The sequence below is a fragment of the Acanthamoeba castellanii genome (genome assembly GCF_000313135.1).
Source record: "Acanthamoeba castellanii str. Neff unplaced genomic scaffold scf7180000084641, whole genome shotgun sequence".
Classification (NCBI taxonomy): domain Eukaryota; phylum Discosea; order Longamoebia; family Acanthamoebidae; genus Acanthamoeba; species Acanthamoeba castellanii.
In genome coordinates this window covers 422,591-449,100 of record NW_004457343.1, presented here as the reverse complement: position 1 = coordinate 449,100, position 26,510 = coordinate 422,591, and the positions used below count along the sequence as shown (strand labels likewise).

General features: G+C 58.8%; 10 protein-coding genes across 10 annotated transcripts; 4 read left to right on the top strand and 6 right to left on the bottom strand.

Moving 5' to 3' along the window:
* Positions 1-75: 75 nt before the first annotated feature.
* ACA1_366530 (uncharacterized protein) lies at positions 76-2,211 on the top strand (the record flags this gene model as incomplete). Its single annotated transcript, XM_004336006.1, has 6 exons — positions 76-362; positions 427-489; positions 606-1,653; positions 1,765-1,858; positions 1,921-1,986; positions 2,069-2,211. The coding sequence occupies 6 exons, from the start codon at positions 76-78 to the stop codon at positions 2,209-2,211; spliced, it is 1,701 nt and encodes a 566-aa protein (XP_004336054.1).
* Positions 2,212-2,242: 31 nt separating this feature from the next.
* On the bottom strand, positions 2,243-2,844 carry ACA1_366520 (uncharacterized protein; the record flags this gene model as incomplete). Its single annotated transcript, XM_004336005.1, has 3 exons — positions 2,243-2,446; positions 2,524-2,601; positions 2,671-2,844. 3 exons carry the CDS (start codon positions 2,842-2,844, stop codon positions 2,243-2,245), a joined length of 456 nt encoding a protein of 151 aa, XP_004336053.1.
* Positions 2,845-3,064: 220 nt separating this feature from the next.
* ACA1_366510 (lipase) lies at positions 3,065-6,705 on the bottom strand (the record flags this gene model as incomplete). Its single annotated transcript, XM_004336004.1, has 12 exons — positions 3,065-3,840; positions 3,957-4,082; positions 4,183-4,299; positions 4,390-4,521; positions 4,614-4,667; positions 4,830-4,981; positions 5,083-5,345; positions 5,444-5,527; positions 5,629-5,681; positions 5,766-5,866; positions 5,958-6,084; positions 6,186-6,705. The coding sequence occupies 12 exons, from the start codon at positions 6,703-6,705 to the stop codon at positions 3,065-3,067; spliced, it is 2,505 nt and encodes an 834-aa protein (XP_004336052.1).
* A 562-nt stretch (positions 6,706-7,267) lies between these two features.
* On the top strand, positions 7,268-8,361 carry ACA1_366500 (nuclear transport factor 2 (ntf2) domain containing protein; the record flags this gene model as incomplete). Its single annotated transcript, XM_004336003.1, has 6 exons — positions 7,268-7,367; positions 7,496-7,626; positions 7,694-7,795; positions 7,873-7,944; positions 8,075-8,179; positions 8,260-8,361. Coding segments are annotated over 6 exons (612 nt in total), but the record flags the coding sequence as incomplete, so codon positions are not given.
* Positions 8,362-8,864: 503 nt separating this feature from the next.
* On the bottom strand, positions 8,865-11,500 carry ACA1_366490 (pentatricopeptide repeat domain containing protein; the record flags this gene model as incomplete). The annotated part of the gene is made up of 9 exons (XM_004336002.1): positions 8,865-9,224; positions 9,333-9,864; positions 9,996-10,076; positions 10,183-10,409; positions 10,510-10,647; positions 10,789-10,852; positions 10,964-11,072; positions 11,144-11,386; positions 11,425-11,500. The coding sequence occupies 9 exons, from the start codon at positions 11,498-11,500 to the stop codon at positions 8,865-8,867; spliced, it is 1,830 nt and encodes a 609-aa protein (XP_004336050.1).
* Positions 11,501-11,936: 436 nt separating this feature from the next.
* Positions 11,937-13,527, bottom strand: ACA1_366480 (protein kinase domain containing protein; the record flags this gene model as incomplete). The annotated part of the gene is made up of 6 exons (XM_004336001.1): positions 11,937-12,415; positions 12,500-12,651; positions 12,768-12,877; positions 12,970-13,055; positions 13,126-13,274; positions 13,349-13,527. The coding sequence occupies 6 exons, from the start codon at positions 13,525-13,527 to the stop codon at positions 11,937-11,939; spliced, it is 1,155 nt and encodes a 384-aa protein (XP_004336049.1).
* Positions 13,528-13,774: 247 nt separating this feature from the next.
* On the top strand, positions 13,775-14,709 carry ACA1_366470 (trichohyalin, putative; the record flags this gene model as incomplete). Its single annotated transcript, XM_004336000.1, has 4 exons — positions 13,775-13,913; positions 13,975-14,040; positions 14,117-14,467; positions 14,576-14,709. 4 exons carry the CDS (start codon positions 13,775-13,777, stop codon positions 14,707-14,709), a joined length of 690 nt encoding a protein of 229 aa, XP_004336048.1.
* Positions 14,710-14,759: 50 nt separating this feature from the next.
* On the bottom strand, positions 14,760-15,667 carry ACA1_366460 (dynactin subunit 6, putative; the record flags this gene model as incomplete). The annotated part of the gene is made up of 5 exons (XM_004335999.1): positions 14,760-14,859; positions 14,996-15,206; positions 15,278-15,346; positions 15,412-15,459; positions 15,529-15,667. Coding segments are annotated over 5 exons (567 nt in total), but the record flags the coding sequence as incomplete, so codon positions are not given.
* Positions 15,668-16,050: 383 nt separating this feature from the next.
* ACA1_366450 (serine-tRNA ligase domain containing protein) lies at positions 16,051-18,140 on the top strand (the record flags this gene model as incomplete). Its single annotated transcript, XM_004335998.1, has 6 exons — positions 16,051-16,749; positions 16,823-17,026; positions 17,140-17,292; positions 17,384-17,511; positions 17,633-17,817; positions 17,905-18,140. The coding sequence occupies 6 exons, from the start codon at positions 16,051-16,053 to the stop codon at positions 18,138-18,140; spliced, it is 1,605 nt and encodes a 534-aa protein (XP_004336046.1).
* A 61-nt stretch (positions 18,141-18,201) lies between these two features.
* ACA1_366440 (uncharacterized protein) lies at positions 18,202-25,859 on the bottom strand (the record flags this gene model as incomplete). Its single annotated transcript, XM_004335997.1, has 28 exons — positions 18,202-18,477; positions 18,601-18,765; positions 18,836-19,042; positions 19,192-19,354; positions 19,455-19,584; positions 19,675-19,798; positions 19,890-20,172; positions 20,341-20,531; positions 20,608-20,787; positions 20,892-21,220; positions 21,305-21,460; positions 21,563-21,741; positions 21,888-22,006; positions 22,117-22,279; positions 22,386-22,498; positions 22,562-22,735; positions 22,837-22,945; positions 23,112-23,235; positions 23,315-23,432; positions 23,533-23,598; positions 23,747-23,863; positions 23,918-24,128; positions 24,224-24,364; positions 24,485-24,600; positions 24,732-24,927; positions 25,034-25,184; positions 25,417-25,553; positions 25,753-25,859. 28 exons carry the CDS (start codon positions 25,857-25,859, stop codon positions 18,202-18,204), a joined length of 4,545 nt encoding a protein of 1,514 aa, XP_004336045.1.
* Positions 25,860-26,510: the final 651 nt, after the last annotated feature.

The window sequence follows — 26,510 nt, the reverse complement described above, 5'->3', positions numbered from 1 at the left end:
GCTAAACAAAAAGGAAAAATGAAGAAATAGTTCGCCAATATGAAAAAAAGAGATTATTCCACGCTGCACTTGCAAATGGAAGAGACGGAAGCGCTTCGCATGGGACCCATCTTGAGCAATGTGGTGCTGCACGACGTGACGACGGGAAAGGTCCTTCTGCCCAACGTCCAGTTTGTTTACCAGGGCGAGGAGCTGGCGCCCCAGGTGCTGCAACGCGCCTGGATCACGGTCCATCTCCAACAAGATGGAAGCGTAGCGCAAATCAATTCAATACAGCCGGATGCACGCGTGAACGGCTTCCACCTATCCAACGATGAAACTACCGGGGAGACCCTCCACGTAGAGGGCTTCTTTCCTTTCGAGTACCGCACACCCCTCCACGCGCTTTGCTGTTGGCTGGCGCTCATGTGCTGTGTACGTGTGTAGGGTGCCCGAGTTGAGCCACCTCCCCAAGTCGTCCTACGAGCTGCTCCAAGAGTTCCAGCAAAGGTAAGGTCATCTGCCATGCTGTGTCTGTGTTGCGCCTGGTGCGCTTGTTGCGCGTGTCGTGTCGTGTCGCACCGCGACGGTCACGTGTCGTACTGACACCACGGGTCCACGTGCAGGAGCTCATTCATCCGTTCGCTGCTGGTCGAGGCAGCTGACGAGGGCCTGTTCAAGCCCGTCGACCACAGCTTCGCCGAGGATGGCATGTCTCGCCAGCTACAGCCGCGACTGAGCGATGACGGCCTCGACGCGTTCCTCCACATCCCTGCTCCCCAGCCAGCACCCCCACATCCACAACACACTGGCCAACGGGACAACGTCGCCGTCTCTTCGAGCTCGATCCTCTCGCCTCAGCCGCACATCAAGAAGCAGCTGCTCGACGATCACTCCCAGTCGCCGCCCGCCGAGCGCAGCAGCGCCGCCACCAACAACGTTGAGCATCATCGCCACAGCAGAGTGGACATGCATCCGCAACTGCAGCACTCACCAGACTTCAACACCGGCCGGAGCGGCGGTGATGTCAACGAAGGCGAAGGCGACGGCGACGATGACGACGATCTGGCCCGCAGCGAGGCCGAGCGCGGCCAGCTAAAGGACATTGTGCTCAAGTTCCACCGCAACCGACATGCGCTGCTGTCGCCGCCGCAGGACGACGACGACTTCACGTCGCTCCCGCCCATGGGGCTGTCGGCGGCCACGCCCAACCGCAACACGGCGCCGTCGCCCTATCCCTACCAGCGCGACGAGCTCCTGGGCAGCGGCGGCGGCGTCGGGGTCGGCGGCCTGGCTGGCGATATTACGATGAGTCCGACGCCCAGAGAGGCGCCCAAGGTGTGCCTCAGTCCCTACAAGCGCGCCACGCTGGTGTACTCTGGTCAGCACATCCACTCGTCTGTCTCCACATCGTCGTCTTCATCTTCGTCGTCGACGCCATCGGGCTCTTCGTCGGCCGTGCCCACGCGCAAGTCGCTCTTCAACTCGGGCGACGCGTTGGGCACGCTGGGAGTGTCGTCGTCGGGCGTACCGTCGCGACACGGCCACGGTATTGAGCTGGGCCTCTTGCCTTCGTCGTCGTCGCCACCGCTGCCCATGCAGCGCGAGATCGTGGACAAGGTGAAGGTGGCCCTCGACGAAGCCGTGCAGAGCGTGAAGAGTCGAATAATCGAGGTACTGGCGCCCACCTTGTGGTGTGCGTGCGCGTGCGCGTGCGGTGCGTGTCATCGTATCGTGCCGTGTGCGACCGAGCGTCATGTTGATGTTCTGTTTGGTGAACGCCAGGAACAACTGTTCAACTGGGCTCAGCCACCACAACCCAACACGCGACGAAACCACTACCCCGCCATGCACAACTACCAGCGACCAGAGATCACCTGTACCCGTTCTCTCGTCGCACCTCTTACCCCGTGATCTTGCTCACCCTCTCTCGCACACCAGCCTCGCCCACCGCTATGCCGCAAGCATCGTACCAGCGATACGAGGAGCCGAGAGGAGCCGATCAAGGTACGCGATCCTCTTCGAGTTGATGCAAGATTGGCGCTGACAACTGCCGTGTCGTCTCTTTCGTGGTGCGTTCATCTTCAAGTGCTGAGCGGAAGACAGATGCTGCGAACGAGTTCGAGTGGGGTGGCCCAGTACGCGCACGTGCCGCCCTCCTACTCACCGCCGCCAGCCATCGCCTCGTCGCCCACGTCTTCGCCTCCCTTTGTACCTCGCGACTACCACTGAGGTGGGCGAGTGGGACCCAACGTGTATTCATTCAGCACCTACCTTCGTGCTTTGACGAGCACTTGCGCTGTTCGACCTTCACTTCGAGAGACTGCCTGCTTACCCTTCTCTTCTCGCGGTTGAGTTGCTTGAGGGTCTGGAGAAAGCGGGTGATGACCTCCTTCTCGTCCACGTGGAGTCCATCGAAGTGGCTCGCGATCTCTGGCAACACCGTGATGTCGTGCTTCGGCTTCAGCTGCAGCAGAAGAGGTAACGAGCTGTTATGGCCCTCTTCTACCGAAAGAGGCTGTCAAGTCGGAGGAGGTAACGAACCTTGTAGTAGCGTTGGTACCTCTTCAGGCTCTTGCTGCCCAGCCTCTGCACCACGTGCAACTTGTCGAGTTTCCTCTTCTGCAAAGACTAGCCCACAGTTAAGCGTCCATGTTCTGAACGGAAGTGTGGTCAAGTAGCGAGACGAACCTTGGGCGGAGGTGAACCGACGGTGAACTTCTCCTTGGCAGCAGGGCTGTTGCGGTTGGGAGAAGGTGCGTGCCTCTTCTTGGCCTGCGGGCTCGAAGATATGGAAGCATAAGACGAGGTTGAAGATCCCTTCTTCTTCTCCACCAACGTCGAGCCAGCCTTGTTCCCCTTCATCCTCTCTTGTCTTCTCGTCAGAGCTTCTGCACAACCTCTCTCATGCACGATCGTGGCCTCCTCTTCCTCTTCTACGCTGTCGCTTCTACTCGCCACCTACAGAGCTCGGAGCACAAAGCATCGACACACCAAGCACCTGCAAGTGGGCGAGGAATGCACTTGCCTGCCCTTACCATATCTGTCCTCTTCACATTTATGTACATTCCATACATTCCATGCCTCAGTCGCGGAGAGGCCTTGGTACACCATCGCCACTACCATTATCACCATCTTCATCTTCATCTTCTTCATCCTTCTTCTCTCGCTGCTCCTGCGGCGCTTTCTCCTGGTCTTCTTCGTTCATCATCACGCCCTCTTCGGGTTGGTCGTCGTGTTCGACGTTGGTGGTGGCGGCCTCCTTTCGCAGGATGGACTTGCCCTCCGCGTACTCGCGCATGAGGTCGGCCTTCTTGAGCTGCACCTCCTCGGAGCTGCCCCCAACGTTGTCGTCGCGCTCGACGCCGATCGACGACGGCGACCTCTGGGCTCCGCCGCGCGCCTCCTCCTCGTCCTCCTCCTCGAGCTCGTCGACGAGCGCCTTGAGCACGTTCTCGTAGACGTCGGGGAAGTGGTCGCTGAACATCTTGCCCGAGACGATGATCTCCGAGAAGAGCGACGGCGCCGACTCCTCGATGGCGTAGCGCTTCTGCCCCGCCCGCCTGGCCGTCTTGCGCGGCGGCAGCTCGTCCTTCTTCTCCTTGCCCTTGCCCTCCTCGTCGCTCCACTTGCCCACCTGCTCACCGCTCTCCCCCTCCACCTTTTCGTGCTGCTGCTGCTGCTGCTGCTCGGCTTGCTTCGGTTTGGCCTCGCGCTGGGCTCGCTCGGCATCAAACTCGTGGACGAGCCGACGGTGCTCATCATCGCCGTCATCGTCCCTGGCCCCGGCGGCCTGCGGGAAGTCGCCGTCCATGCTGTGCTGGCGTCGCTTGTGCTGCTGCTCGTTTTGCATGATCATCTCTGCATACGTCGCACACGCCACATGTGGCGACAGGGGCGACGAATGCGCTCATCAGCCAAGTGTTCACTCAAGTCACCGCGAGACGACGTCCACAGGGTGGTGGTGGTGCTTGTACCCATGATGGCCTCCTCGGGCGTTCGATGGCTCTTCTGTTCGTCGTCCTGCTCCTGCTTACGCTGCCGCTCTCGGGCCTCGTTGCTCCAGGTCTTCTTGGGCAGCATGTACATGTGGTAGACCACCCCTGTGTGATTGAAGATTGGTGTGCCATGGCGTGACGACGATTCGTCAAAACGTAAGCGTGTGCGGCGATGCGTGCGATGGTGCGTGAGCGGTGAAGGTACCGGGCGGCCAGAGCTTCTCGGGGAGCACGAGCATCTTTCGCTTCTGCTGAAGCTCTTCGATGTCGAGTGTGGCGTTGCACTTGAGCAGCTTCTCCAGCTTCTTCGTTGCCGCATTGCCTGAAGCGACGCACATACACGCGCGCATGAGCCAGAGCCAGTCTCTTTGATTGAGGGGAGGGAGCGGCGATCACGCGGCGGAGCGCGCACCCAGGGCATTGCCGGCGGCAAAGAGCTTGAACATGCGCGACACGGTGCCCTTTTCTTGGGCGAGTACGATGAGGATGTTGCCCTTGAGCTCCTCCATCGAACCGTACGACAGGCGCGGCACCAAATCGTCGCCTGCCACCGACACGGCGACCACAACAAAGGTAAATTGGGAAAGAAGCGCACACGGGCACCGGCCCCGGAATCGGAAAGAGGGAGGCGCGTACCCATCACATAGGAGGTGATCAGGTGGCGGTACTTCTTCGCGAGGTCGAGCGAGACTACGCACGGTGTGGCGTACGCATGACACCTGATGTGAAGGTCCGGATACTCTGCGCAGCCCAATATATAATAATTACAATATGGACAATAAAAGAATATACAAATATAAATAAATAAACAAACAAATAATAAAAAATGGTTAACAGTCAAGCGGTGCGCACTGTTGTGGAGGAGGATGGTGAGGAGCGAGGCGGCGCCGGCGCCGAGTGAATGGCCCACGATGACGAGGCCGTAGTCGGGGTGAGCGCGAAGGGCCTCGATCAAGAAGGGCTCCAACAACTCCAGCTTCTTCTGCGCCGTGTGCAGGATGCCACTGGAAATCGAAGAAGAAAAGTGAAAAAGTGAATCGGTGAACACAACACGCGCCACAGTGACACGCACGACACGCAAAGGAAAGGAATGCGAAGCACGCACCAGTGCGCAACGCCGTCTTCGAAGGGCTCGTAGCTGGCCACCAGATCGGTGAGCGCGTCTCGGAGGTGGAACGTGCCGCGGATGGCGATGACGACGGTCTTGCGCGAGTGGTCGTAGGCCATGTAGTGGCCGGGGTTGAAGTCCTTCGAGTCCCACTGCGTCGTGATGAGGTCCGCCTCGTCGATGCCCGTCTTGGCCGCCACGATCTGGGGATTCACCGAGTCGCCCGATATGAGGCCCTTGAACAGGCCATTGGTCTTACCCTATCGTCGATCATCGGTCAGACAACTCACGCCAAGCTGACGCCGCACTCGGAACGTGTCGTTGGTCGTGTCGTTGGTCGTGTCGTGTCGTGTCGTACCTCAAAATTGTATCCGTAAATGAGTTGCCAGCCGTAGACCGCGGCGGCGAAGCGCATGTAGTAGTAGCCATCCTCCAGCGCCGCCTGTATGGCGAATTGAAATTGAACCGATTGTCAATCAATCACAATGAATTGACCGTTGTGCGTGTGAGCCCAAGAGAAGGAGGGGGCGGCGGCCTCCGTACGCGCGTGACCGGGATATCGGTGCGGATCGTCTCCCGCAGCTTGCGCTGACAGACTGCAGAACGTGCACGATGTTGGGTGAGCGACGTGGCACGTTGGGGGAGAGGGGAGCAGGGCCGCGGAGCGGGGCGGCACGTACTGCTGAGCAGCATGAGGCCCATGATGAGTTCGGAGTAGCTCACCTCCACGTCGGCAAAGAACTGCGACACAATGGCTGCGATCTTACCGAACGTCTCTTCGCTTTTGAGTGAGGGCAGTGTGAGCGAGCGTCGACGAGCAATTGGATAGAGAAGAAGAAGATGATGGTGATGATGAGGTGAGGTGGAGGTACGTCTGCGGTGAGATGATGGAATATTTGATGCTCGAGCCGACTGACGACAACGCCGCCTGCACGTTGATGGTGGGCAACCACGCCTTGGCCGTCTCGAAGATGGCCCACGACTGCGTGGTCACCGCAACTGCACTCACACGACGCCACCGTGAACCCGAGGAACGACCTTTCCACCACACGCGCACGCACGCACAACACGCACAACACGCACACACACACACAACGTACGTTGGCGATCAGCATTCAAATCTTCTTCCTCTTCTTGTTCGTCGTCATCGTCATCGTCATCGTCGGGATCGTCGCGAGAGCGGTGGCGCGAACAGCCGTCGCCATCCGCCGCGGACAGCACGGCGAGCTCCTCCTTGAGCCGCCGCAGCTCGGCCCGGCCGCTGCTGATGTTGCTGCCCACGGTGTGCACGTGCCCACGCGGCCCGAAGACCACCGCGGCGGGCAGCGCGTCGAGATCGACTGTGATGAGCTCGGGCTGCTCGTCGAAGCTGCTTTCCTTGACGTGCCCCATACGCCCTCGTTGCCGCTTGTCGTCGATTTGTTGTTGATCGTGATGGTGATGCTCGATTTCGGGGATCGACGCCACAAGAGCCACTTTTTCGCCATCATTTCGCTTTTTCTCGTCTTCGCTGTCACGCACGCCCAACAGAGATTTGGTGGCCGACACCACGCCTGCAAACGGGTTGTAGAGAAGCGAAGATGACGAGGCGCCTCCCACGCCTTCCCTGTCCTCCTCCATCTTTTCCATCTTTTAATTCGATATAAAAAAGAAATGCAAAAACACAACCATCGTCGACATTTTAGCTGACGTCACGTTTGTCGTTCTTCCTGAATCTTCACGAAAGCCACAGCTCGAGATAGACAATTAATCTCGCTTTTTCTTATCAACAGCGCTTGATATAGCTAAAGACGATAGATTCCTGCCTGCCGCTGCTCTCACACTGAAATGGAGATTGATGATCGTGGATGGGGCAGAGGTGGAGGCCGAGGTGGAGGCGGCGGGGGCGGGGGCTCGCGACGATGCGATCACTTCGCTCGAACGGGCACCTGCAAATTTGGAGACAACTGCCGGTTCGAGCATGTGAGATCAGGCCAAGGCCGGGGGGGCAGAGGCGGTGGAGGCAGAGGTGGAGGTGGCGGCGACGGACGGAACGACAGAGTAGATCAATCCAGGGATGCCTTTGGAGGAGGTACGCACGTTGTCCTTGATTTTGCTTCAGTTGCTCTTCATCTCTCAAATTTCGACAAGTGAACTGATGGAAGCCTCACCAATTAGGAAGCGCATTTGGGCGTCTCTCTGGAGGCGTTTTTGGCGGTGGCGGCGGAGGCGGGGGGTGGAGGTGGTGGAGGTGGAGGAGGCGGCCAGCGACAAGTGTGCCGCAATTACAGTCGAACTGGGACGTGTCGATGGGGAGACACTTGCAGGCATATCCACGAGGTAATAATATGCTGCCGGCGTCATTTGCCGATTGAAATGAAGTCATCCTCAGCTCAATTCTTCTTCTCGCTTCATTGTGTGCGATCGCCAGGGCGCACCTTCCTCAGATTCGAGCTCCCCTTTTGGTGCCTCGTCATCTTCGCCCTTTGGCGCTCAGCCGGCCTCGAGTCCCTTTGGCGCTCCTTCTTCCTCTCCTTTCGGCACCGCGGCTCCTTCCTCTCCGTTCGGCGCTGCTGCGGCTTCTCCCTTTGGCGCTCAGCCCTCTTCCCCCTTCGCCGCCCAGCCACAGCCGCAGCCCCCGAGCGGCTTCAGCGACGTGGCCCACCAGTTTGTCAAGTTCTTCTACGAGGCCTTCTGCTCCGCCAGAAGAAGCGAGCTTCAAGTTTTGTTGGTACGTCTCGCTCTACTTCTTCTTCTACTACTTCTACTTCACGATCTCATGCGTGCCGTGTGTCTCTGTACGCACAGAGGGATGATAGCTGCTTGACGCTGAACGACCAGAAGCTGGGAGGCCGCGAGCGAATCATGCAACAGTTCATGGTACCCACTGAGGCTGAGCTGAACCAACCACGCAACTGAATTGCTCGCTTGCTCGCTTGCTTACTCTGCTCCTCTTCCTTCTTTCTTTCTTTTCTCTCTCGCTTTGGTGTGTTGTGGCCCTCCATGCCAGAGCTTGCCGATGGACCTCGGTAACCTACAGATCAGGAACCTGGAGTCTCATCCAACGGGACCCGACATGAGCAGTGTGCTCATCTTGGTTATGGGCTCCGTCCAGGTACCTACCATCCCCCCAAGCGTTGATCAACTGAGTTGCGGCCATGCTAACCACATGTGTGTGTCGCCCTCAACGTGTAGATGTCGAACGCGCAGCTGCAGATCAATCACGTCTTCGTGCTGATGAAAGCGCAGGAGGGCCAGTACTGGATATCGAACATGATCCAGCGCTGGAGCCAGTAGCCATCTCCCCTCTCAAACGATCGCCAAGTATAAATATTTATTCACGCAAACTGCACACGACACGCAACACGACACGACACGCAACACGTTAGACGTGGTGGCTTCCACTCAAAAGTAAAAAATGACGTAAAGGCGAAGTGCAAACATGACTAACTAACCAACCACCGGGCAACAACATGCACGTCTTTGCCAAGACTCTCACGGGTCAGGTCATCCAGCTCGAAGTCGAGAGGACGGAGACAGTGGGGGACGGGAAGCGCAAGGTCGAGGAGAAAGAGGGATTCCGGCGGATAGCCAGCGCCTTGTCTTGGCTTCGACCAAGAACGACCTCGACGACGGCCGCACGCTGGCCGCACGCTCGCCGACCTCGACCAGGCCACCCTCTTCCTCCTCATCGGCTGCTCTGGCCATCACCATCGGCACACGCGGGGGACCATACCAAACCATCATCACCACCACCAGGCCAACAAACATCGTCATCTTGAGCGAAAGTAGGAGCGCGTTCATTTTTGTTGCTTGTCTTGAACCACCTTCTGGTTCTCCTTCGCCTTATTCTTGACAGCGGTCTTCTTGTTGGTGGTCTGTCGGCGTGTCGTGAACTTGGTCTGGTTCCTCTTCATCGTCCGCTCCTGCGCCTTCTTCTGCTTGTCGCTGTCGATGGCCTGCTTCAGGCGGGCCACCTTGGCGCGCCACTGGTCCCACACGCCGTGGGACTTGCAGGTCCGCTCGACCACGTCCCACGTCGTCGCGCCCGGGTAGGTCCCCTCCTCCCTGTACATCTTCTCGACGTACTTCCACATCGTCTCAAGCTGGCCCTCGGCCGCGTAGCCCTCAATGATCTCATTCCAGCCGGCCGAGTCGAGCTGTCAACACTCAACGGTCAGCCCACGCATGACACGCGCACACAACGGCACACCGCGCACGCACGGCACACGCACACGCACACACGCACACGCACGAACGCACGTTACCTTGAGTTTGTGAAACTTGAGCATGTTGGTGGCGACCTGGTGGGCGCGGGCCATGTTCTTGGCCTGCACGCAGGCGCGGATGAGTTGGCGCGCTGTCCGGTTGTCCGGGGCGAGGCCCTCGCCCTCCCGCATCCGCCGCCACACCTCGAAGCACTCGGCCGTGCGGCCGTTCTGCACGAATCGCGCCAGCACCTGGTTCCACAGGTCGAGCTCGCCCTGTCGCTCGACCGTCGTCGCCCTTCGTTCTTCTTCTACTTCATCGTCTTCGTCTTCGCTTTCGCTTTCATTTTCGCTCTCGCGGGCGCTTGGCCGCCGCGGCCGACCACCGGGTTTGGAGCCCTCCTGTCGGACCTGGTCGGCGATGGTGTCGATGAGGGCGAGCGCTCGGTCGCGGTCGCCCAGCCGCAGGTAGCTCTCCGCCGCCTCCACGTACGTCCACACGTTCCCGTTGCCGGGCTCGGATCCTCCCATCTCGCCCAACACGCGCAGAGCGCCCTCGGGATCGTTCACCGCATTCCGGGCCGCCATCAAGCTTGACGCGCAGACAATCAATCGATCAACGAGAGCAGTGAGCAGTCGCACTATTATTATTATTATGTATATTTGTTATTGTTATTGTTATTGTTATTATTATAAAAATGAACGCGAATGATTCGGGTTTACCTGTTACGGGAATCGACGCTGTTGGAGATGGTCTGTTCCATGACCCGAAGTACGCCGCGTGCACGGTCCACATCATTGTTTCTGGAGAAGAGAGTGGTTAGTGTCGAGTGGTGTCAGCGTGCGTGTGTGTGTGTGTGTGTGTGTGCGTGCGTGCGTGCGTGTGTATCGCGTTGCTATGCGTGTGTACCGTGTCAAGGCACGAATTACTGCGGTGAAGGTGTCTGGGTCGATCGGTTTCCTGTTCTTGAGCACATCATCCGGCCGTGACGCGGTGACGTCGGCGGCCTCGGGCGAGCTCTGCGCATTCGCCGCCAGCTGGTGCAGATAGGCCACCGCGCGGTCGGCTTCCCCCGCGTGAGCCAGCCCCGTGATCAGATGCTCGAAGTCCTTCTGCTTGACGCTGGGCGTCTTGGCCTGCAGCCGGCACCACCACAGAATTAGCGTGCGTGCGTGCGTTGTGTGCGTGCGTTGTGTGTGTGTGTGTGTGTGTTTAAGATGGAGAGACCGGGCGTACGTCATTGTCGGTGCTGGCTTGGCGGTCGTTGAGGATGTGGGCGTAGACCTCCTCGGCCAGGGCCATCCGGTTGTGGGCGGCAAAGCGGCCCATCAGCATCCCGAACGCGTCGGGACCCACCATGCCCAGCGTGTGACCCTGTTCGAATGCGTTGGTGAGATCAGGTCCCATCTGTCGTGTCGTGTCGTGTCGTGTCGTGTCGTGTCGTGTCGTGTCGTGTCGTGTCGTGTCGTGTCGTGTCGTTGGGCGTGTCGTGCGTATCAACATAGGACTGAGTACCACTTTGGCCAGGTCCCAGATGTACTGCAGCACACCGTCATCGGGGTCTTTCACCAGAAGGCACCTGAATCGATCATCATAAGGTTCGCCAGCAGAAGCAGCAGCAGAAGGGGAACGCCATCAGTTTTGGTCATGCCATGGCGCGTGGCTACGCAGCTGCGCAGAGGGACGGTACCGCTGGTGGGCCAAACGTGACAAGTGGTCGGCGTCGATTCGCTGCGCGTCCAGCAGGCGCTCGTGGAGTGCTTCGAGTTCGCTCTCCAGCCTTTGCTGCTTAAACTCCTCTACATACACATGCATCGGTCAGCACACGCACACACACGACACACACTGACCACACACACGAGGAACGTACGGGGCGGCAGCCACTCGGTGTCCTGCTTGCGCGGCCGTGAGTTGGCAGCTGCCACGTTAGGCTTGCCGCTCTTTTGCTGCGCAGCTTGATGGGCATCGTCATCTTCGACATCCTCATCTTCGCTGTCCCACTCGCTGTCGTCCTCATCCTCGTCGTTGTCGGTCTCTTCCACGACCGACTGCGCTCGGCTCTGCCCGCTCTCGGCGATGCGACCGTAGGACCTTGTGGCGTGCCCCAATCGTGCTGCACTCGTCGGTCGGCGCCAGCTGCAAATATTCAACAGCAATGAAGATGGAGGAAATCGCGAATCTGCTCCCAATCTAATCTTCGTGCAAAGGGATCGGCGCCGTTCTCCATCCCAAAGCGAAATCGATCGCGGCGCCGCGGTGGCTCCACGGCCCGGAGAGCCGACGAAGAGCCCACGCTGCACGGCAGCTGATGTCCTGCTCCGCCACATTTATTTATCTTGTTTGGTACTTTTCTTTTTTTTTTTTATTATTTTCCTTGTGTGTGTGCGGTGTGTGCGATAGTAACATGTTGTGCATGTGCGGGTGTTGAAGAGAATTATTATTGGGCGCAAGAGGAGAATGATACATGATGGCATAGGTGTAGTAGGGAGCAGATAAATACGCTTGGTCGAGAAGGGTTGGTGCTACGAGTGGAGGAGAAGAGAAGGAGGTGGTGCGAGAGAGGTTGACCACCAGCCTCAGCGCACGCCTAAAAGCTCAACGAGAGGTCAGTTGGCGTTGGCGTTACAACGTTGGCTGGTGGCTTGTTGAGAAGAGAGAAGCTCTTACTCGGCCTTCTTCGTCGACTTCTTCTTCTTCTTTTCGCCATTCTCGTCGTCCTTCTTAGTTGACTTCTTCTTCTTCTTTTCGCCATCAGCGCCCTCGGTAGTGGTCTTCTTCTTCTTTTTCTTCTTCTTCTCGCCGTCCTCCTCCTTCTTCTCGGCGCCCTCGGTGGTGGTCTTCTTCTTCTTTTTCTTCTTCTTCTCGCCATCCTCCTCCTTCTCGGCGCTCTCGGCGGTGGTCTTCTTCTTCTTTTTCTTCTTCTTCTCGCCGTCCTCCTCCTTGTCGGCGGTGGCGGCCTTCTTCGTCGACTTCTTCTTGCCCGAGTCGGTCGACTTCTTCACGGCCTTGGCCGGGAGGTTCTCGAGGATGGTCTTCAGGGAATCGACCACCTTCTTGAAGTCGGGCCTGTCCTGCGGGTCCCGAGCGGCGCACAGAAGGAGCAGATCCCACAGCGCGGGGGGCGTGTCGCTCGGAATGTTGCCTGATCATGGATGAGAAGAGAAGAAGAAGAAGGTCAGCCGCAAGAAGAAGAGAAGAAGAGAACAAGATTACAGGAGGAACGCACCGGCGTGGTCGTCGCCGTTGAAAGCGTAGCAGTCCTTGAGCTTGCGCATGGGAGGCTTGTCGCGGGTGATCAGCTCGTAGATGACCATGCCAAACGAGAAGACGTCGGCAGACTTGTCGTAGCTCTCGCCCATGGCAACCTCGGGCGCCATCCTGCGGAGGGGAAAGGTGAAAGGTCAATCTTTCAACAACAACATCTTTCACGTGAACGGCCTTCATAAGAAAACGGAATGAAGTAGAAGTAGAAGAAGAAAGCACGAGGAACGGACCACTCGTTGGTTCCGACAATGGTCATGAGGTGGTTGGCTTCCTCTCCCTCGGTAGGAGCCGAGCGCGCAAGACCAAAGTCGCACACCTTCACCTTCCAGTTTTCACCCACCTTGAGGCAGAAGCGAAAGCGAGTGAGAAAACGGCAATCTCGAAACTGGTAAAGCGGATGGCTAAGAATGTGGAAAAAAGGGGGGAGCGTACCAGAAGATTGTGCGACTTCAAATCTCTGTGCATGATGCTCTTGGAGTGCAAGTAGTTCATCGCGAGGGCGATATCCCTGAGCACCTCTTCACCCAGCCAAGCGATCGAAATGGTTAATTCGAGCACTAAATAAGGAAATGTGAGGTGAGTGCTTACCCACGCGCAGCTTCCAGTCCATCTCCACTGACTTGTCCTTCAGCTTGGACCGGAGATCGCCGCCAGTAATGAACTCAGTAATGATGTACATGTCGTCCGTTTCGATACAGAGGCCCATCAGCTGCACGATGTTGGGATGGGAAAGGCCCCTAGGGAAGAAAGAGCAAAGGAAATGATGATGAATAACAGAAGGAGGGAGAAGGTAGTCTAATGGAGTTCGTACGTGAGTGTGTCCATTTCTCTTTCGATGTACTTCTGCATGAAATCGTCATCGACAAAGAAGAGCTTCTTGATGGCGACATCAGTGCCCAAGTAGGTTCCCTTGTACACCTCTCCAAAATTACCCTTGCCAATTCGCTCCCCGAGATCCAAATCGTCGAAATTGACCTTCCACTGCGCCATCGCACCAACACTTCAACAAACGAAAGTACCTGGTCGCAACGGACTCCAAAAAAACAAAGGCCACCAAAAAAACCTCAACCACTTGTGCTCGGCCACGTCAGCAGGTTCATTTTCTGTTTTTGCCGACAGGTGACAAGAGCGTAGCCAGGATACACTTTTGGCGGGAAACAGGAGCAGAACTGCTTTTGGCGGGAAACGGCGGGCACATCTACGAGGTGCGATCGTTGAGAAAGAGCCGATGATGATGATGCAGAACTTGCATAGCTCGGAGGTGGTGGACGAGATGGATAAGGCAAGACAGGAGCTGCAGAAATGGATGCAAGAGCGAGTTCGAAATGTCGAGGACATCAAAAAGAAGCACCAAAATGCGACGGCCAAGTACACTGGTATGCTTTGCTCCTCGCATTCTGATACCAAATCGCTACTGACCTTATCGCTCTTCTTCAGGAGAGGTTGCTTCCCTTCATCAACAGATGAAATCTGCTGAATCAACGGAAAAGAGCGTGCGCCAAGGTACGCTTCTCCCCCCCCCCCCTTCTTATCTCCTTCTTCGCTAAGCGCCACCTTTCATTCGTCTTTGCGATCTCAGAGCTGGCCGATGAGGAGCGCGAGCTCAAGCGATTGCAGCAGATGATAAAGAAGTTGCGCGACAAGGAGAACCTCCTGCCCCAAGAGTTGGAGCAGAGGAAGCGGGAAGTCGAGAAGCAGCACCAGAAGCTCGTGACGCAGGACCGACAGTTGGCCGAGCGACAGAGGGAGCACGCGCAGAGCCTGCAGGCCCTCGCGCAGGACGTCAATCGGTACCGCGAGCGGCTAGGCCTCGAGCTGCAGCGGGTGGGGATCAATCACATGAGGTTCATCTTCGTCTACATCGACCCCAACCACCCTATGCGCCAGTTCTCCTTTGATCTGCACCTCGATTCCTCAGACCGCTATCACGGTGCGTGCGTCTTCCCTTTGCTGTCTTCTTCTACCTCTTCCTCCTCTTGTCTATCTCTGCTGACATTGCGTTCTTTCTCTTCCTCCTCTTCTTCTTGTTCACTCGCAGTGGAGGAGTGTAAGCCACCGGTGGACGGTCTGGCGGCGATGGTGGAGGCACTGAACGGCAACGGAGGAGACCTCACCAAGTTCGTGGTCGCCATCCGAAACAAGTTCAAGGCGAGTGTCCTCCGCAGCAAGTAATAAAACAGCACCAATGTACATTTCTCTTGTCGTGCGCTTCTCTATCATCATCATTGTCGTCGTCGTCGTCGTGGTGGTGTGGGGTGGACGGTCACGGTGATCAGCTTGCGGCCGTGGTGCCGGCCGCCCGCGTTGCGGTGGACGGTGAACCTGCGACGTTGGGCTTGAGAAGAGGATGGAACTTGGGCAGCGTTGCAGCGAGCAGTTGTTGGTGTCGCGTGTGCAGACCCATGTGCGCCTGCAGGCACACACCACACACCACGATGATACGCACACGCACACGCACGTCACGGCGGTGAGTTTGATATTATGAGCCAAGATGGTGGTGGTGGGGTAGAGGGGCTTCTCTCCGACCTCCTTGGTATCGGAGAGTGTTCGCCGGCTGTTGCGCGGGGCGTGGACCACCACCGAGTCGGGCAGGACATCGTTGGGCGGCAGCTTCACGCCGGTGCCCACCACGCAGTCGTTGCCCACCACCGTGCCCTCGCCCAGCACCGCTGCAACAATCCGATCGCACGGGACGGGTAAGTGCGCGCACTGGACGACACGCACACGCACCACCGCACACGCAGAGGAATGAGAGACGAACAGCGGATCTCGATCGTGTTTCGGTCGCCTATCCGTCGGGAGTTCACCTCTGTGAGGCGCAGCAAGACATGGGTCAGCCGCGTGCGGGCGAGAAAGGGAAGAAGGGAAGGTTACGAGCGCCGACTTCGATGAGGTTGAAGTTGCCGATCCGCATCACGTCCTCTGCAGAGCCAGCTGGCTTAGCGAGGTGCACTTTCGTGGTTAAAAAACAATGGTTAAATTGTGGAGTACCATGCGAGTTGACGATGGTGGAGTGCTCCTCGATGATGTTGTACTTGCCGATAGTGATGCTGCCCTTCTCCGCGATGATTTTGCAGCGCGGATGAAGCACGGTGCCCTCGCCTATGTGTATGTTGCCCTCCAGCGTGCAATCTTTCGGCACGACGGCCCCCGATGAAACCGACACCACACCCTTGCTTCATAGCCCATCACCAACACATTATAATGCACAGTGAGCATCATCCAAAGATGAAGAAGAGGAAAGGTCATACACTTTGCTCATCTCTCTTGTGATTTTACGATGAACTCTGGCAAAGCCAACAACGCAAATAACAAGGGCGAGCGCAATAGCCCAGATGTTATATCTGAAGCAGGTCAGCATACATACAGGGGGATGTAGCTCAGTGGTAGAGCAGGCGACTGCAGATCGTCAGGTCCCCGGTTCAAACCCGGGCGTCCCCTTCGCTCTTTTTGTTGCCCTGGACAATGGCGAAGCTGATTAAATCAATAATCCGGGCTTCCATTAGAAAAAAGATGAAGCGGCTGAGCAAGGGCTTCTCGGGCCTGGCCCGAAGGACCCGCTCTGCTGGCGTGGTGCCCTTGTGCCCCGCCTCCTGGGCTGGGCTATCGGCATCACGAACAGCTCGCTTCTTTGCAGGACAGGCTGCCGCCTCCGGAGCAGATGAGACGCCGATGGCATCCCACCACACGCCGCAGCAGCCAGAGTATTTGTTCCGACATCTCGATCTCAAATGGATGAAGGAGCATGCGGATGAATTGGCGACCAGCATCCGGGCACGCAAGATCGAGGGTGCAGACATCCACCGAACCGTTGCCCTCCACGACCGATTCGTGCGCCTCGATTTCGAGATCCAGCAGATGCGCGCTCAGCGGAATCGAGTGACAGATGAGCTCAAGCAGCTCAAGAAGAAGATGAACAACAAGAGTCTGAAGGGTGGAGATGGCAATGATGCAGACGTGGAGCGGCTCGTTGCCCAGGGCAAGGAGCTCAGAGAGCAGCTCCACGCCGCCGAGAAGGAGGTCAAGGAGGTCGAGGCCGAGCTCTACCGCGAGGCCAAGCGCATACCCAACGTGTGCCACCCGGCCGTGCCCCACGGCAGCGAGGACCAGGCCCGCGTCGTGTGCCACGGCGGACCCGCCAAGAAGCAGCACGCCGCTGACTTTGGCTTCGAACCCGTCGACCACGTCACCCTCTGCCAACGCCTCGATCTCGTGCGTGTGCCGTGTGTGCGTGTGTGCGTGTGTGTGCGTGTGCGGTGGCTGACGGCGAGTGTGGTGCGCGCAGGCCAACTTCGAGGCAGGGTCGCGGGTGGCGGGCAACAACTTTGTATTCTTCCGGAACGAGGCGGCGCTGATGGAGCTGGCCCTGGTGCAGTGGGTGATGGGCAAGGCCGCCGCCCGGGGCTTCACCCCCGTGCTCACCCCCGACGTCGTGCGCCCCGTCACCGCCGAGGGCTGCGGCTTCCAGCCCCGCGGCACCGGCACCCAGGTCTCACCCGCCATCGCCGCCATCAACGCGCTTGCCCACACTCACGCCGCACACAACACACACAACACACACGACACACACGACACACAACGCACGCGCTCATGACAATGCAGACCTACAGCATTGAGGGGAGTGACTTGTGCTTGGTCGCCACGTCGGAGCTGGCGCTGGCGGGCTACTACCAGATGTGCGCGCTCCCGCCTGAGTCCCTGCCCGTGCGCATGGTCGCCTTCTCGCACTGCTTCCGCGCTGAGGCCGGCGGGACGGTACCACCGCACCTGCTCATTGCGTGTCGTGTCGTGTCGTGTGCGTCGTGCGCGTGTGTCGGGTCGTCTCACGCGCTTGAGTCGGAATCAGGGTCTGCGTGATCGAGGGCTGTACCGGCTGCACCAGTTCTCCAAGGTGGAGCTCTTTGCGCTGACCGCCCCCGAACAGTCCGACGACGTGCTCGAGTCCATCGTCCAGCTCCAGCAGGAGATCTTCACGTACCGCCGCCGCCACGTACCACCTCAATCTCATCGCCGCACTCGCTTACATCACCGCACACGCACACGCACGCAACACGATAAACACGCACAACCGCACACCCACAACGGCACATACCAGCGAGCTGGGTCTGCACTACCGGGTGTTGGACATGCCGACGGAGGAGCTGGGCGCGCCGGCCTACCGCAAGTACGACATCGAGGCGTGGATGCCGGGGCGCGGGTCCTACGGCGAGGTCTCCTCGGCCTCCAACTGCACCGACTACCAGTCCCGCCGCCTCAACATCTGCTACCCCAAGGACGATCGTACGACCGCACACACACGCACACACACACACCGCACACACACCGCACACACGCATGCGTGCTAATGCCATGTCGTGTGTGGTGCAGCGAGCGGTCGTCGGCGCGACTTTGTGCACACGGTGAACGGAACGGGGTGTGCGGTGCCGCGCACGATCCTGGCCATTCTGGAGAACCACCAGACGGCCGACGGGACGGTGAAGGTGCCGCGGCCGCTGGTGCCCTTCATGCACGGCATCGACACCATCCGACCCAAGACCAACCCGGCCCCCGCCCCGCAGCTCCAACACAACGTCGGCCACTTCTACTTCCACCCAATGCAATGACTCTGCCACACATGCGCGCGTGTGTCGTGTGTCGTGTGCGCACACGGTCTTTTATATTGTTTTACATTTTGACCTCGTCGCTCTCAACTCTGTCCTCCTTGGGCTCGTGTCGCGTGGGTTGCATCTCCACTTGTTGCCCGTCGTCGTCGTCTTCGCTGGTGTCGTCGTCGTTGTCGTCGCGGTGGTCCATTTCGACGACGCCGAGCCCGCCCTGGTCGCCGTCGCCGCATTGCTGCTCGGCCTCCCGCCCCGGGTCTCTGGACTCCTCCTTCTTGCCCGACGAGCTCGTCGTCGGGTTCCTGTCGAGTCGCCCGCAGCACGACAACAGCGTCGGCACCTGTACTTCGCGTCAGCCACACACGATCGCACACGCCCGACCGCACACGCCCGACCGCACACGCCACACGACCGCACACGCCGCACGACCGCACGACCGCACGCGTGTCTAGGGGAGACGTACGGATTTACCGACGGAAAAGGTGAGGAGGGTGAGGGGCAGGATCTCGGCGAGGATGATGAAGACGATGGCGGCGATGGCGTCGACCGTCTCCGACGCCGCCGCGTAGAGCAGAAATCCGCACAGCATCACCAGCGAGACCGTGCACACCAGCATCACGACGATGAACTGCGTACTTCGTGTCAGCCCACGCACGACACACATGACACACACGACACACGACACACGCGATACGGACCTTGATGGTTTTGGAGCGGCGCAGTTTGGAGAATTTGCTGTTGACGGCCTCGGTGCGATAGAGCACGAGCACGAGGCGGGTGCCGTAGACGAGAAAGCCGAGGGAGATCGCCAGCGCCATCAGCACCACCACGCACTGGTAGAAGATGAACAGCACCTGACGCGCCGTCTGGAAGTCGTTCGCGTCGCCCCCGTCCAGGAACCCGCTCTCCTCGCACGTGTTCTGCGCACAACACTCGCCTCAGCACACGCACCACCGCACACACGACACGACACGCACCGCACGCACCGCACACACGACACGACACGCACCGCACGCACGATGTGACACGACAAAAGAGAGAGGGCCAAGTGTACCATGCTGGAGGGTGCGTAGTGTTCGAGGATGGAGAAGACGATGATGAGGGCGATGAGGAGGCAGTACATGAAGATGTTGGCCCCGAGGAACACCATCTTGATCCGCTTCACGATGCTCCGCTGGCTCCGCTTCAGCCCCAACCGGAAGTGCACCAGTTCCACCCTACACCCGCACACGACCAACGACCAATGACACACGCGTGTGTGGTAAGCACCGCACACACCGCGCACGACACGACACGACACACACGGAGGGAAAGTACCAGAAGGAGACGAGGGCGGTGTAGATGGAGAAGAAGAGGTAGATGGGGACCTCGCCCAGGAGGATGTACACCACCGCCGGCTGGTCGTTGAGCACCCCCGTCGGCAGCATCGAAAAGTACACTATGCGGTCTGCACCCCGCCATCATTAGCGTGTGTCGTGTGCGGTCGGGGTGTGTGCGCGTGTGTCGTGTCGTGTGCGGTCGGAGTGGAGAGGCGCACCGATGGTGATGATTTCGATGAGGAAGTGGATGAGGCGGGGCATGTCGAAGAAGTCGATGAACATGCGCCAGGCCTTGTGCCACCTCGTGTCCGACAACGACTCCCGTATCCGCCCCACTTCCTCCTACAAACGATAAAAGTCAACAATAAACAAATAAATGAATCAATAATACTAAAACATAATATCAATAATAATAATAATGTAAAATAAATACCTTGTAGTCGATGATGAGGAGGGAGGTGATGATGGTGTTGGCGATGAGCACGAGCGCGTAGAGCCCGACGGCGAAGTAGAAGAAGAAGACGGTCTCGACCGGCTGGCTCGAGTAGAAGGTGGTGTCCTCCCAGCCCTCGTCGGCGTACCAGATCGGAAAGACGGCCGACCGGTCGGAGACGGGCAGCGGGTAGGGCAGCTGCCCGCACACCAGCATATCGGTGCCCTCCCTCCTCGTCCACACCTTCCAACTCTGAATCTCAAACATGCTCAAGTCCTTTGCACTGCGCGTGTTGTGTCATCGCGTCAGCATGTCGTGTCGTGTCGTTGGTCGTGTCGTGTCGTGTCATGTCGTGTGGCGTGTCGTGTCGTGTCGTGTGTGTGGCGTGTCACGTCGTAGGCGTGTGTGTGTGTGTGTCACGTCGTAGGTGTGTGTGTGGCGTGCGGCGTACGCGGCGACGAAGCCGAAGCGGTTGAAGCGGGGCTCGAGGGCGATGTCGGGGCGCTTGAAGAGGCAGATGGTGATGTTGCCTTTATAGGCGTTGAGGATGGCACCGCTGGGCTTGTCCACTGTGCGCGTGTCGAAGAACAGGAATTGTGCGCCGTCGCCGATCAACTGGCCCACCACCACATCGTGTTCGTTCTGCGCACAACCATCAGCATACTGCACAACACGCACACGCACACGCGCCACCGCACACACACGACCGCACACGCACCTCGATGATGGAGTAGTTGGAGGGGAGTGAGGCCAACGTGCGGACGTAGATGTCGGAGAAGAAGAACTTGGGATCGTTGCGCTGGAGCTGGGACGAACTGATCGAGAAGACGCGGCCCTCGACGCACTTGGGCGTGATCTCCACGTCCTTGTCAATGTACAGCCGCCCCACCGGCGAAGCCTACATTCAAGCGCGCATGAATAACTCCGATATTTTCACTCCGAAAGAGCGAAGAGCGAAAGCGAAAAGCGAAGAGAAAGAGCGAAGAACGAAAGAAGGCGCACGTCGAGTTCGAAGTCGAAGCCTGTGCAGAGGGTGGAGACGCCGACGAGGATCTGGGGTTCGAGCGTGCACGGCGAGGCGTTGGTGATGGTGGCCGTCTTCCCCACAGACGCGTCGGGGGCTTTGCACGAGCAGGCGATCTTGGACAGGACGTCGATGATGCGGTTGTACCGGCAGTACTGGTCGGACTTGAGCAGCGGGAAGTATAGTTCGACGTAGGCCTCCGGGTAGAGCGCGTAGTACCACTCCTCGTAGCTGAAGTCCTGCACCACCTCCCTGTTCAGCGACAGCCACTCGCGCTGCTTCCACTGCAGTGGCTTCCACTTCCCACCTGCGCACACACATAGCACCGCATCAGCACACGACACGACACGCATGGCACACGCCGCACGATACGCACGACACACGCGCGTACCGGAGACCCAGGTGCCCGAGTGCCAGTCGTAGTAGGGCGTGGGGGTGCCGCCGACGGCGGTGCAGCTGGTGCTGTTCTTGGGACTCAGGAACACATCGCCCGGGTACCCGATGAACGAATACAACCGCGTGTACCGGATCTCGTAGCACCCCATCCCTGCACCACACACCACGCATCAGCGTGTCCCGTGTCATGTGCGCGCGTGTCGTGTCGCGTGTGCGTGTGTCGTGTCGCGTGTGCGTGTGCGTGTTCGTGTACCGTGAGCCTCGCATTCGCTTTGGTTTCTTGCAGGGCGCTGCCAAGAGGTGGTGCCGGGGTAGGGGAGGACGAGGCTGAGGCAGGCCGACGTGTTGGTGATGGTGTAGTCGATGCAGCCCTTGCGCCCCTGGAAGGTGTAGTTGGGGCAGCCCGGCAGGCCCGCTTCGTCCACTTTGAAACTATATACACACACTCCATCACTGTCGACACGACACACAACACACGCGACACACACCATCGCACACGACATGACCAACGACACGACACGCACGCATGTGAGAAGCGGGGCGGATGGGGGGGGGAACGAGGGAGTTGAGTGCGGTACACGGTGGGGTCGGGGTGGGTGAGCTCCCTGGCGTCGGAGCAGAAGCCCGCTTGGGCGCACTCGGTTTCGTTCGTGCACGCGCCGCCGACGTTGGCCGGGCACGAGGCCGTGCAGTACCCCTTCGCCTCACACGCAGCCTAGAATGTTACGGTAAGCCACCGCACACACCGCACACACCGCACACACCGCACACACCGCACACACCGCACACACCGCACACACCGCCTACCTGATACAGGCCGAGATGAGGGTAGCAGTAGCCGGCTTCGCATTCGGTTTGAGTCTGGAGGGCGCCCTGCTTCCATACGCGGGTGGCCCACCACGAGGCCCCGGAGGCCAGGCACGACGGCGCGTCCATGTAGTCGTGCACCCGACATACCGTGCCGGTCCACCTGTTGTATTGGGCCAAACAGCCAACCAAGCGGCGTCACTTGGTTATCGCCATCACCGCGTGCCGCACACGCACGACCGCACACGCACACGACCGCGACCACGTACCAGCAGTTCTGGTGGGTGGGCGAGCACTCGGAGAGGCACTCGAATTCGCTGGTGAGGGTTTGATCGTAGCAGTAGCCGTCGCACACGGTGCGCACTGAGCCATAGAGCCCTCGCTGAAGCCAAGCAACGATGATCGGTAAGTGTGCGGTGTGTCCGTGCGTGTGTGGAAGACGCACTTCTTCGCGGACATAGGGACAGTAGGTCGAGTCGAGACAGGCGTTGACGGTGGGCATCTGTGTGGCGTTGTACACGCACTCAAACTCGATGTCGTTGGAGAAGGCCCCGATCGCATCACAGCCCAGGTTGAAGATGTCCGGGTCCCGCACGTAGCAGCCCTCCCACTCCGAAATCTGTCGCCGCACGCGCACCACCGCACACACGACACACACGACACACACACACGATTAGAACTGCGCAAAAATTCAAGATGTGCCAGCACGGCACGGGGTACCTCGAAGCAGGAATCGGAGTAGTTGCTCTGGCAGACGCCGCAGAAGTGGTCCTCGGTGTCGGGTCCAAACGGTGGACGTTTGTTCAGGCACGCAGCCTCGCATCCCGACCTACAAAACACATCGACAGTCGGCCAACTGTGTCGTGTGTGTCGTGTGTGTCGTGTGTGTCGTGTGTGTCGTGTGTGTCGTGTGTGTCGTGTGTGTCGTGTGTGTCGTGTGTGTCGTGTGTGTCGTGTGTGTCGTGTGTGTCGTGTGTGTCGTGTGTTTTGCGCACCGGTCGGCTGAGGAGACGGGATAGACCATGCAGGCGCCCCAGTTGCAGGATTTGGTGCTGAGGCAGACGGAAGCTGAGTCGGCCTCGGCGTAGTCGTCGATCTCCGGTCCACCTCGGCATTTGTCTGTGCAGTCCATTAGCCTCATTTTAACTCCGAGTGCTGTATGTCGCACATGGTGCGTGCGCGTGCGCGTGTGCGTTACCTCGGGCAAGCTCTTTGCGAAAGACGGAGTGGAAAGTGTCGATGGAGGCCGATGTCGACAGGTTCCAAAGGGTCCGGAGGTAGTTATCGAGCGGCTTGTCCATCAAACTCACCATACACTGTCGCGCCGAGCAACACCATGAGTCGCTCAGTTGTGTGTGTGTGCGCGTGTGCGTGTGCGTGCGCGTGTGCGTGTGCGTGTGCGTGTGCGTGTGTTACCTTGGTGGAGAGGTCAATCTGTTCGGCATTGTCGTAGGGCGTCTCGCAGAAACCCCACTGGCACGTCTGTCCGTCCGCACAGTCAGAGTCCACGACGCACGACCGCGTGCATCTGCGTTGTGCGTTTCGGCCCCGATGTGTCAGTTAAGGTGGCGCTTGGTGATACTTAAAGTGGCGGTGTCAGTTAAGGTTACCGATGGAAGATGGAGCAGACTTGGTTGGTCTGTCCGCAGTCGTTAAGGGAGGTGCCATAGCAGTACACACCCGACGTGCGCGCCATGCAATCGAAGTCGAGCCCCAAATTTGGGATCGCGCCCAGATCGTTGATCGACTGCACAACGTTCACCGTCAGCACACCACACACGCACACACGCACACACGACACACGAAGAGGAGCACGTGCGTCTTGGGTGAGCGAAGCGCAGCTGCGGGTGGGATCGTCCTCTCGCTTGCGGAAGCGCGAGTAGTCGCTCAGCGAGAGGTAGATGCACCCGGGCACCTCCTCGCAGAGTTCCTCCACGGCCTCCTTCCTCGGCGAGTACGTGCGCGCCTGGTACTTCTGCACTCCGGGCACGCAGTTGTTCTCGAACGTCGCTCTGTGCGAGTACGGTGGTGCGTGCGTGCGTGCGTGCGTGCGTGCGGTGAGCGCACTACACACAGGAGAGAGAGTAAAGCGAGGGGTGATCAGTACTGAGGATTGCAGCAGGGATCGGAGTCGAACTCGGGGTCGTTTTGTGGGCGAGAGCAGCGCGTGGTGGTTTCGGTGACGGTCGTCGTCGAATAGATATCGAGGAAGTTGTTGGCCAGCCGCATACACCCGAACCACGCGTCACTGCAAATTCCATCCATACAAACATATTGTTATCAAAACACACTCACTCACACTCACACACACCACAAACACACACACAAACACACACACACACACACGGTGCAATGGTCGCACACGCACCTGGTAACGTAGTCCTTGGCGGCGCCCTGGATTTTGGAGAATTCGCCGAAGGAGGAGACGTTGTTGTAGAGGTTGCCGAGCTCGTTGATGCGCGCCGCGGCGCGGTTGAACGCCGCCTCTTCGCATTGTGGGTCGGAGGGCGAAAATTGAAGGTGTCGTGCACCGGCTGCGCGCACAACAATGTGAAGCACGAAAGTCAGTCACGCACGACACACACGCACGACACGCGGAAGGCAGACGCGCGCACCTTGGTGCTGCTGTTGGTGTTGGTATCGATGAAAATGGTGGCGTTGGCGGGGTAGAGATTGGTGAAGGAGGCGTTGCACTGCGAGGAGATATTGTAGGAGAAGAAGACGGTGGAGCCGCCGGTGATTGGCGTCTGGCTGATCACCTGGTACCCCAGCCAGAGGCCCTCCACCGCCTCAAAATCGTGGTCGGTCACCCTTCCAGCCACGAGGAGGCGCAATTAGTGTGTGCCGTGCGTGTCGTGCGTCGTGTGTGCCGTGTGCGTGTCGCGTGTGTCGTGCGGCAAAGGGAGAGAGGGAGTACAGTGGATTGCTGTCGGAGGCGAGTCGCGAGTAGTTCTCGTCGATTGCGGGGAAGGCCTGGCGGATGTTGCACGGGGTGACGGCAGGGTCCGGATTCTGCGTCTCGCACTCGTACGTCTCGCTCCCCCGCTTGCATTGCAACCGCATGTTGGCTGTTTTCCCGCCGGGCCAGGGAGCCAAATAGGAGTTAAAAATTTAGAAGGTCCAAAGCAGTTTTGGGGGGGGGGGGTGCGACGACGTACAAAAGGGAAAGAAGTCGGTGATCGGCAGCGGGTCGGAAATGTCTAGCGGGCGACCGAGAAAAGTTGTTAAACACAGTACTGCGCCTCAGGCGATGGCGATGATGACGGTGACGACGGTGATGGTGGTGATGATGATGGGTACCGCGAATGAAGATATCGTAGACGGTCCCCGTGTAGGCGTAGACGCCGGCGTACAGCCGATCGCCGGAGGTGTACAGGGCCGTCCCGCAGCAGAACGCGTACCACTCCGGTGCCAGGTTGGTCTCCATGACGGAGTACCTGTTGACCGCACACGACACACGACACACGACACACGACACACGACACGACACGACACGACACGACACGACACGACCAACGACACGACCAACGACACGACCAACGACACGACACGACCAACGACACGACCAACGACACACGCGACAGATGAGTCAAACATGGGCAGCGATGGTGCGTGTGCCTTGGCGGTGGCGGGTACCATGTGTAGTCGGCATAGGTGGGGTAGGCGGCGGTCTGGCTGAGAAAGAGGTCGGGATCGCCGCTGATCGGGCGCACGTAGACGAGGACGCTGCTGCACGACGGCATCGCGATCGAGAAAAAATTCCACGTGTAGTCCTCCGCGCTCACCCGCACCGGAGCTAAACAAACAAACAAACAAATAAAAATAAAAATAAATGTGCAGAACAAGTAAATAAAACAAATCCACATAAACATCAAAAAAGGAATAATTGGAAATAAATAAAATAAGTGCAGTTACAAAAAGATGTGTGCAAGATGGATTTGTGGGCGCGTGGGCTGAACCTTGGCCTGCGACTAGACAGGTGTGACTTGACGAGTCGAGGCAGCTGGATGATGATGTGAAGTTGCCGCAGGAGGCGCCCCCATCGGATGAGGTGGCGGCGCAACGGGGCGAAGCCCGCCCGGTGCTCGCATCGGCAGAGGCCGGGCAGAGAAGATTATCGACGCGGGCGTACATGGGCTCGGAGAAGGTCACATCGAGGAATTGATAGTTTTCGCTCACGACCGTGCCGCCATACCGCCCGACAATGGTGGCTCGTCGCGTGCTGAAGTGGGCCGACTCCACGGTTGGTGGAGATGACGACGATGACGATGATGTGTAGGGGGCGGCTGATGATACATTTGAAAGAGCGAAAGAGAAGGCGGTGACGATGACGACGAAGACGAAGAGGCCGCGGCGGGTAGGGGAGGGGGGAGGAGTCGGCATCAAGTGGACGA